We start from the raw sequence: 9,579 nt of genomic DNA, 5'->3' as shown, positions 1-9,579 counted from the left end.
TAGGGGGGTAATTCGTGACAAAAAGTTGTAAATAGGGTAGCAGTGGCGCAATAAATATTTTAGAGGTAAAACTGTGAATTACTCATATCTAGACACTGCCTTCTTCTTTTTGCGAGAGGATAACGATTTCATAGATAGTTTGATCTTACAGAAAAGACCAGAAAACAGTAGATAATACAAAGGAGTCCTTCTGAGCTCCAGCATCGCCGGCATCCCGAACGAGAGGAAGACGCGCCGCCACATGTGCTCATCCATGCGCCTTGGATCGACGAAAGCATCCCCATGGCAACCGGGAAGTCCTCACTCACCGCCTCCACAGAGGTAACGCCCAGGAACATCGGCTCCGCCGCGAACCACCATGTCGTCATCTTCGAGATCTTCACATTCCAGATCCGCCGCCCCGCGGGATCTGACTAGGGAAGGAAGCACAACACGAATCCGTCGATTCGCGGGTGCTGGGGAAGCAGGTGCACCACCACGGAGCTCCACCGAGTGCCGGAGTCGAAGGGGGCGCGCACCTGCAACAAAAACCACACCAGCGACTCCGCCACCTCCTCATCGCCGCCGGCCGGTAACCCTACAGACCCTACACTAATTATAGCCGCGAGACGAGGACCCCCCGCCCTCCCGCCGCCAGAGCGGCACACGGGGGACGAGGGATCCGGCACAACGGCGGCGTAAAGGTGGATCGGCCGGGAGATGTAAAAAGTCGCCCCTCTTCTTCGGACGGGAGAGGGAGAGAGACGTCCAGGCTCGTCTCATCTAGACACTGCCTTCAACTATAGCTTTTTCTCACTATACATGTGACAGACTAGACAGCTAAAGAAGATGAACGGTTTGCTTTGAACACATTGTGAAAAGGACAAAGACTAGTTATAACTTGGTAAATGAGATACTAAGCCAACGAATTCGATGACTTGATAAAAAAATGACGAGTAATATTATGCCACCATCATATCAAAAAGAAAACAAAGCTTATTAGCCCTGACCTGAAGTCGGTCTCTTCTTTCAACTATTAGCTTTTTCTCACCATACATGCATGTGACTGATTGGATATATAACCACAGAAGATGAACGGTTTGCTTTGAACATATCATGAAAAGGACAAAGATTTGTTATAACTAGCAGGTAAAGCATGAGATACTATTCCAAAAATAAAAAGCATGAGATACTAAGCCAACGAATGCGATGGCTTGATAACAAATGAGGAGTAATATTCTGACACCATCATATCAAAGAGAAAACAAAGCTTATTTCCCATGACCTGAACTCGATCTCTTCTTAATTTCACAGTTATAGGTCCCTAATACCTGAGGGCATCTATCCCTAAGTGGATGTGAACATCATATGGACTGTTCAACGACAATTTGTATGGTTCTAGAGCATGGGTAACATGCTAGCTAACATGGTTAAACTTGAATTCTTGTGGCAATGGATACATCCTCTTTGCCGTGTATGCTCGATGTGTTACTGCATACGTTCGATCAAATCACAAATCGTTATTGCAAAGAATCACATAACCACTGCAGTATGCAGTGTGGAAGTCATAGAAACTGCATAATTTATGAAGGCAGGCTCTTAGGAACATTCGAAAAAGGGTAGGGTTTTTTGTTCGAAATTCTCTCAATTCTCAAATAAAGCATTTTAAGAAACAACTCAGAAATGATATCTAAAATGAGCTTCCATCAAGTCTAGGGTGTGTGTATTTGCAATAGACATGCTATAGTCACTGGTTTCACCATGTGAAAATTTAACATCAGTAACCGGTTAAGTTATGAAAATATACGCATGACATGTCGACGCGGCCCCGGATGCAGTCAACGACCTATCTGTCCATACTATGTTAATAAGATACTACATTTTTATTTGTTTAGCGGCAGCTAGTAATCGATCGGCCAACTGGAGTTAATGCACAATAATGCAGTTGGACACGTTATTTTCAGCATAAATATCAGGACCTCAGCCTATCTAGCTTGGTCATAAAAACAAGTCTGGGTCAAAACAACAAAATGACCAAAATGGCCCTTGGTTGTGGTTGACCGGCGGGGCAGAAACGTCATGTGCTATCCCTGTTGGTGATTACCGATTATTGATGATCACATGTTGCAGCATTCGATGCACCCATAAAAGAAGAATGCATTCACCTGTCGATGAAGCAAGCAAAGCCACAGCCAAGCCCAAGCAGCGTAGATCACCTCCGTTGGCGATGCCGTCCACCACTGTCCTCTCCCGTGAACCTGAACCAGTAGGCGACACCGCCAATGGGAAGGCCAAGGGCAAGGCCATCCCCTACGTGGTCGAGGACTGCCTTGGCGTCATGAAGCTGCTCAGCGACGGCACGGTGATCCGCTCCGCGCCGCCGCCGTTCCCTGCCGGGGCGGACTACGACGACGGCCGCGTCGAGTGGAAGGACGCCGTGTACGACGCCCAATACAACCTCGGCGTGCGCATCTACAGGCCACGGCTCGGCGAAGCTAACACCAAGTTGCCGGTTCTCGTCTACTTCCACGGCGGGGGCTTCGTCTTCGGCTCCTACTCCTGGCCAAAGAACCACGCCGGCTGCCTCCGCCTCGCCTGCGAGCTGCCCGCCGTCGTGCTCTCCTTCGACTACCGCCTCGCCCCCGAGCACCCTCTCCCCGCCGCCGTGGAGGACTCCGCCACCGCGCTCCGTTGGCTCGCCACCCGCATCTCCTCTCGGTCCGACCCGTGGCTGGCCGAGGACGCCTGCATTTTCCTCGGCGGTCAGTCCTCCGGCGCCACCCTCGCGCACCACCTGCTACTCCGCCCACACCCCATGGTAAAGATCGCCGGCTGCATCCTGCTCATGCCGCCCTTCTTGTCGGAGACGGCAACCCAGTCGGAGCTGGACACGCCGGACACCGCCTTCTTGAGCTGCAAGATGTCCGACAAGTATTTCCGGCTGATGATGCCGGTGGGGGCGAACAAGGACGACCCGCTGGTTAACCCGTTCGGCCCGGCCAGCCCGAGCTTGGAGACGGCCGACGTCGGGCGCATGCTCGTGGTGGCCGCCGAGTGCGACATGGTGAGGGACAAGGACGTCGAGTACGCCGACCGGCTCAAGGCAATGGGGAAGGACGTAGAGCTGGTCGTGTTCGCCGGGCAGGAGCACGCCTTCTTTGCAACCAAACCCTTCTCTCCGGCGGCAGACCAACTGCTCACGGTGATCAAGCGATTCCTTGATCAGCGAAAATAAGCAACAATCTTCCTTATCTTGGGTTATGATTTATGAGTATGTTATCTTGGGTTTCTTGATTCGCCGATTGATTGTTGTAACGATATTTGATTCAATTCAGATTTACAAATGAACAAGGAGCAAGGCTCCAAAGGCATCATCTATTCTCTCGCAAATGTTCGGACCAGACGGTCCGGACACTTTACCCATCCAATGTAGCTCACCAAAAGTGTCCTTGGATGGTGCAAAAATCCAAAATCCCATAATCCGGCATCAAACCAGGGGAGCTTTGGGGGGAGTCCCAACGTCCGCCATGTCGATCTCAACAACACGGACCCACCCAAAAACCCTCTCCCATCGCTAGCGCAGCGCCCGCACCATTTGCCATGAGCGTTGGCAACTTCGCATCAACAAGACCGAGCGCAATTGCCTCTTTGAGGGGCAGGAGATGGAGGACGACATGTCGTCGCAACACGACGACAATGCCAAAGAGGCACCCGTCGCTAGCTCCACCTCGTTCGCATTGGCCATCAACAACGATGAGGCCGGAACGTCTGGCAGGGGGTCCATTGGGATCACCTCCGATGGGGGAGTAGAGTAGGATTTTTAGTTGTTTTTAGGGTTCTTTTGTTGTGTTAAATTTATTCTGAAATTTTGATGTCCATTTTTAATCAATGTTGAGGATATCACTTATCGTTAGCGTTTCGGTCAGCTTTGAATTAGATATTAATCGGGAATCGGTCGATTAATCAATTTTTATCGGTCGACTATTAATCGGCCATTTTTTGCAAATCCCAGGTTCCTAACACTAAAGTATGTTGTATTCAACACCAAAACAATATTGGACAGAAGTATTACCTGATTCCTAGCCTTTGAATCCTCTTATAATGACAAACAAAATAGGACAATAGTACATATTGCAAAACAAGCTCCACAAAACACAAATGAACATATTTTTTGCAAACATAATGTTAGGAATAGGCCTGATTTATCAGTAGATTCCTGATAAATCGCTTGTCAGAGTGATAAATCGGCCCAGACGATAAACGATGAAGATAAGACATAATCTTATCGGTTACCCCATGAGTAATGATAAATCGGATGATAAATCGCTGAATTGGAAGATTTCTTGAACAGTGCTTTTAATTGGTGACTCTGGTTGGATAGTCTCCGTCCTTCTCATGGTGACTTGCGTTAGAGATGCCCTAAGTCGTTGGCAAAACCTTCTTGTACCGGATAACATGACGTGTTTGCTTCTCTTCATAGGCCACCTCTTGGACACTTTTCCTACTTCGCCTTGGCACCAGGTTAGGAGGATGGTCGTAATGGACCACTTATTGGAAGCTCATATTCCCGGCTTCGAGCAATGCACCCCCGCCCCCCTTTTGTGCGTGTGCTTGGGACGCCCTAACTGCGGTGTGGGGCGCCCTGCTTTTTTCATTTCTTCATACTTTTTTTTACTTCTAAAGATGTTCATGAATCCCATATTCAAAAACAAATGTATGGGATTTCAAAATATGCTCGACAATACATTTTTTGGTGAAGAATTGTTCACGAATTCAAGAAATGTTTGTGAATATGAAAAATTTCCAAATTTGGAAAGAAGATAATAATTTAAATTTGTTCGTGATTTTGTAATCATGATGTCAAAAATTGTTCGTAAATTCAAAAAAAGTTCATGAATTTTTGAAAAATCTCAAATCTGAAAAAATGGTCACGTATTTAAAAAAAGAACATAAAATTGTTTGCACATTTCAATAAATGTGCATGGTAGTCAAAACAAATCATGAAAAATTCACGAGTTCATCGATTTGAGAAAAGAAACATAATAAGAAAAGAAAATATGTAGTAAAGAAGAAAGGAAAAAGGTAAAATAATAAAGGAAAACAAGAGAAAGAAAGAAAAACCAGAAGAAAAAAGAAAGGGAAAAAAAGAAAAGAAAAAAACGCTCTTGTGAAAAAAATGGTCCTGTCCCTAAAGAGGATGAGGCGCATGGAAGGGTACGCGTTTGATCGCTGTTCCCCAACCTACGGTACGAATAGGATCCGTTGTGCCCATTTTTGGAACTTCAGGCACCAAACCGCACAGTAGCTTATGCGTTTAGTAATTGGGTCGCTGCCCAAATAGGGTGGCCAATAACTTCTTATAACAATTTCTAGTTGACGTCTGAAGGCATTCGAGGCTACGCCATTTAGGCGGGCGAGTAGGGTTTAGGGTTTTGGCGAGCAAGTTGAGCCGCCTAGTTCATTGCGCGCATTGCTTTCGTTCGCTCACTGCATTTTTCTTGTTTTCTTTTCTGTTGTGCTTTTTGGTTGGTGTTTTTGGTTTTCCCTTTCGTTTTATTTTTTTCCTGTTAGGTTGGTTTTTTTCACTCTTCCATGTTTTTAGTTTTGAACTATAAACATTTTTTCTTTATACGGTGAACATTTTTCCAGACACTCACTACACATATTTTTAATATGTTGTGAACATTTTTTTGTATGCAGTGAAATTTTCTCAATGCATGATGAACTTTTTGTAATATACGACGAACATTTTTTTATACAGACTGAAAATGATATTGCCTGGCAGGGACGACCGACGATAGCAAGGAGGAACGGGGGCGGGGTTGGCAAGACTGGGATCCACCCGAGTCGCCCCTTGGAGACGGAGCGAGGGCAGACAAGGGGAGCCTGCTACACTTTACATTCAATTTATATACCACCTCCTACTGGCGTATGCATGGTGTAGGACACCCTAGCTAGTATATAGTTTTTTCTGAAAATTTCCAGTTTCGGGTAGACTAGTTTTGTATTGTTAAGTAACCGGCAGGAAGTCGTGCTGCCATAAAATGCACAGAAGTAAAGGAGATAAGATATATGATATACGTATGCATCTAGGGTGGTGCTCTATTTATAGAGATGATATTCTCTCTCTTTTTTAGCAGTTCATAGAGGTGAGTGTATGTGCATATAGAGATGATTTTCTTGAGGTTAAGGCAATTGCGTACCTTTTATGTTAGACTAAAGTGTTCGATCTAGATATGAAACATCATGTAGAGCCGGCTGTACCTCCGATAGGTGGAGTCGGTTTCCTAACAGGTATGACTCATTTATGTTTGTAGTTGGTCAACACTGAATTAAAACCCTTCATTAAAAAATATATTGAAATAACACCCCTTTATTTATGGAAAACAGAAAAGGACAACACTGGTAGTACTCCTGTATAGGGGTAACATGGAGAGTGCCCTTCTCAGTGCTTCACCATGTATAGGTGCTAAGAAGCGATGAGAGCACTTTGGTGATCTGAAGAAGAAACAATGTCAAGCATGTGGACCTACGTAAAATGCCTATCAACCAATGGATAAAGAGTTTAGTTGCTAAACAAAATGAAAGCAGCTTAGCTGCAAAAGCTAAGCACCTATGCATTCGGGAGATTGGTTGCTAAGACTTTTAGTGCACCTAGCACCTCACCTAAGCACCAATGCATTGAAAGAGGCGGTGCGCAGGGGGGCGTAGCCACACTGCTATTGGTTGGCCACTTGTCATTGGGGTCGTCACCAAAATAGATGGTCCAGCTGGGCTTGGAGTACTCGTAGCGGGTGTGTGTGATGCGGTGGAACTCCATGATGTCCTTGTTCTTGTTGATGTCCGTTGTGTCACGGAGTTTGATGGAGAACATGTCACCATAGGGCCTGCCAGAGGCAATGAAGATTGGCAGAGACACCGGGTCGGCGGAGACTACGGCGACGTCAGAGGTGACCACGAGGTTGTCCATGTCCGGGCTGAAGATGGGGTGGCAAACGTGGCCGGGCAGGGACATGACCCGCACCAGCACCTTGCGGTCGGTGGCTAGGACGAGGAAGATGGAGAAGCAACCGGCGGAGTCGAGGATGTCCCTATCGCGGGAGGAGGAGAAGACGATCCAGTCACCCCTGGGCGACCAGCTGCAGTGGCTGTCAGTCCAAGGCCCGTCGGTGAGCTGCGTCACCGTGCCTTCACCCCACTCCCCTTCCTCCGCGTCCTCCATGATGTAGAGGTTGTTGTACTTGGCGTCCTCCGGCCTACCGGATCTGTTGCGCGTCGACCGGAACACAAACTTGGTCCCGGCCGGGTTGCTCGAGGGGAAGGCGTCGTTGAATTTGCCCTTGGTGAGGCGCCTCATGTTCCGGTCATTGGGCCGGAGCTCGGAGGCGCCTTCGAGGGCACAGATCTGCAGGTGGTCGGCCGTGCCCTCGCAGAAGTAGATGGTGTCCTTGCTCATGTCTTGGTTCCACGTAGTGGACAAGACTCTGATCTTGTTCCTCACCTGCTCACGTTGTAGATAGTTATATTTCATGGATGAACCAACAAGAAGACAAGAGAATATATAAGTAGATTTGACGACGTACCGAATGGACTGGTCGCGGGCCCTTTTCGTCGGCGACCCACACGGATCTGAACTCGTTGTCCACGTAGCAGATCTTGGAGCCGTCATTGCTGATGCTTGGGAACACGCCGGCCAGCCCGCCGTCCTTGTGCGTCGCCGCCGGGCTACTCAGCTTCTTCTTGGGATCAGCGGTAGTATTCACCTTGTCGTCGTCGGTTCTGCAGCGGTGGAAACCGACGCGGCTGCCGCCATCGAGCACGAATGGGCTGTAGTGGTCTGCCAACGGCGTCGTGCCATGGGTGATCACCACCGGGCTGGCAGGCTTGCCGACCTCAAAGATCTCGATGTGGCGGTGCTGCTCCTTCCTTGTGCGGTCCATGGAGGTCTCCCGGGTGACGGCCACGGCCACCGTCGTCTTGTCGATGGCCGCCGGAGTCATGGCCTGGATGTCGTCGGGGGTCACCTTGATGGTGTCCTTGGTGGTGAGGTCGTACCGGTACACGCCCCAGTCGGTACTGGCCGGGTCCTTGGTGTCGACCCCTCGGTGGAAGAAGATGACGTTATCGCTGCCCCACGTCGGCCACCCGCCGTCCTTGATGAGGATGCTGCGCCCAAGCCCGCCCTGCGCCTCCCGGTCCACGTTCATCACCACAATATCGGTCTTGAGGCGGCCGATCTCGCCGGACCGGAAGTTGGCCACCGCCACCCTCTGCCCGGACGGCGACACGGCCGGGTTCAAGTCGTATTGGTCTGCACGCGCGAAGAAGCATCAGCCGCGTGCTGCCGTCGGAGTGATATACGAATACGATATGAGAGAGCAGATCAGATCTGATGGTTACCCGGCGGAGTGAGGCGCTCCGTGGTGCCGTCGGCAAGGTTGGTCTTGTACACCACGGTCCACGGACACGGAGTGCGCCGTGCCGCCGCCGGCCCCTTGGTGGACACGTACACCAGCGAGTGCCCGACGGTGAGGCCGCCCGCCTCGAAGCCGCCGGCCAAGCAGCCGCTGTCCTCCATTCGGATCCCGCCGAAGGTGTCGGCACCGTAGATGTCGGCCAGCGACAGCACGGTGGTCTTGTCGCCTGTGGTGCGCAGGGCCACATGGAGTGTCTCCAGGCCGTTGTCCCTCCCGGAGACGAAGACGAGGCCGGTGACACCGCCCTTGTCCACCTCCTCCGGAGTGGCACCGCCGGCCAGGGCCAGCGCGGGGTCCTTCTTCTCGGCCAGGAAGGCCAGGAGCTCCTTGAGCGCCGCCGCCGGGATGGCCCGGCCGTTGTGGTTGTACGAGACGCCGTCGGTGAGGCGCTGCTCGTCCCGCGGAGACGATGGCGGCGGGTTCGCTGGGCACGAGAAGAGGTCCAGCGCCACCGGTGGCCTGGAGGTCCCGAAGAAGGCGATGGTGCTGCGGCTCTCCGCCATTGTGCCCGGAGCTGCTCCTTGCTCCTCACCTTCACGCCGGTGGGTTGTGTGCTTGTGCTTGTGTTTGTTTTTGTGTTTGTGGTCTCTCATGATGAATACTTCTTGGGATTTGTGTTTGTGTTTGTGTTTTGGTGCTCTCCTTTGCTCGGATGCCTGCCGGATTTATAGATCCATGGCACCTTCCAGATCTCGCTTAATTAATTTTGGCGCTATATGTCAGTTGCCTGAAGAAAAATAATTGGGACAGTCGATTTTTTCAGCCTTCCTTCCCCTTCATTCCCTCGTAATCCAGTCGACTGGCATTCAGCTATTATGAATTAATTAGTTATTGAGGTTGTTCATACTTGTGTACTAATTTTGTAGTGTTCCACACATGATGGAATCAAATGGAGCGAACCACACAAATTCGTATCCAAATTACTCCCCTCTTATGTCCTCTTCGTTTTTTGAAAAATCATTGTCATCATTAATCAAACTTTAGAAAACCAGAACAATGTTAATTTACGTCATCTACTACTCAGTCCCATAATATAATACATTTTTTCAAGCGAGGGAGTACTTAGCAGCGCGTCACCGGATGGTGACATCCCTAGGCTTTCTTGGTTGCCCTAAACAAGTAC

General features: G+C 49.6%; 2 protein-coding genes across 2 annotated transcripts; one reads left to right on the top strand and one right to left on the bottom strand.

Annotated features, from left to right (window-relative positions):
- The first annotated feature begins 253 nt into the window (after positions 1–253).
- On the top strand, positions 254–3,214 carry LOC123068042 (probable carboxylesterase 15). The gene is made up of 2 exons (XM_044490559.1): positions 254–317; positions 2,292–3,214. Exons 1-2 carry the CDS (start codon positions 254–256, stop codon positions 3,212–3,214), a joined length of 987 nt encoding a protein of 328 aa, XP_044346494.1.
- Positions 3,215–6,357: 3,143 nt separating this feature from the next.
- On the bottom strand, positions 6,358–9,067 carry LOC123066881 (uncharacterized). Its single transcript, XM_044489868.1, has 3 exons — positions 8,380–9,067; positions 7,563–8,290; positions 6,358–7,480 (listed from the first exon to the last, which is right to left on the bottom strand). The coding sequence occupies exons 1-3, from the start codon at positions 9,047–9,049 to the stop codon at positions 6,593–6,595; spliced, it is 2,286 nt and encodes a 761-aa protein (XP_044345803.1). The 5' UTR covers positions 9,050–9,067; the 3' UTR covers positions 6,358–6,592.
- Between the last annotated feature and the right edge of the window lie 512 nt (positions 9,068–9,579).

This window comes from Triticum aestivum, chromosome 3B (genome assembly GCF_018294505.1).
Source record: "Triticum aestivum cultivar Chinese Spring chromosome 3B, IWGSC CS RefSeq v2.1, whole genome shotgun sequence".
Taxonomy (NCBI): domain Eukaryota; kingdom Viridiplantae; phylum Streptophyta; class Magnoliopsida; order Poales; family Poaceae; genus Triticum; species Triticum aestivum.
Note: the sequence above shows the minus strand (reverse complement) of the source record. Positions and strands in the feature narration are given on the sequence as shown.

Bases quoted from the DNA above. Each gene is read 5' to 3' on its own strand.
- LOC123068042 (XM_044490559.1), top strand. From the start codon at position 254: ATGCGCCTTGGATCGACGAAAGCATCCCCATGGCAACCGGGAAGTCCT. The intron at 318-2,291 runs AGAGGTAACGCC...AGGCCATCCCCT, and splicing joins TCCTCACTCACCGCCTCCAC to ACGTGGTCGAGGACTGCCTT.
- LOC123066881 (XM_044489868.1), bottom strand. From the start codon at position 9,049: ATGAGAGACCACAAACACAAAAACAAACACAAGCACAAGCACACAACC. The intron at 8,291-8,379 runs GTAACCATCAGA...TCGCGCGTGCAG, and splicing joins GGAGCGCCTCACTCCGCCGG to ACCAATACGACTTGAACCCG. The intron at 7,481-7,562 runs GTACGTCGTCAA...CAACGTGAGCAG, and splicing joins GCCCGCGACCAGTCCATTCG to GTGAGGAACAAGATCAGAGT.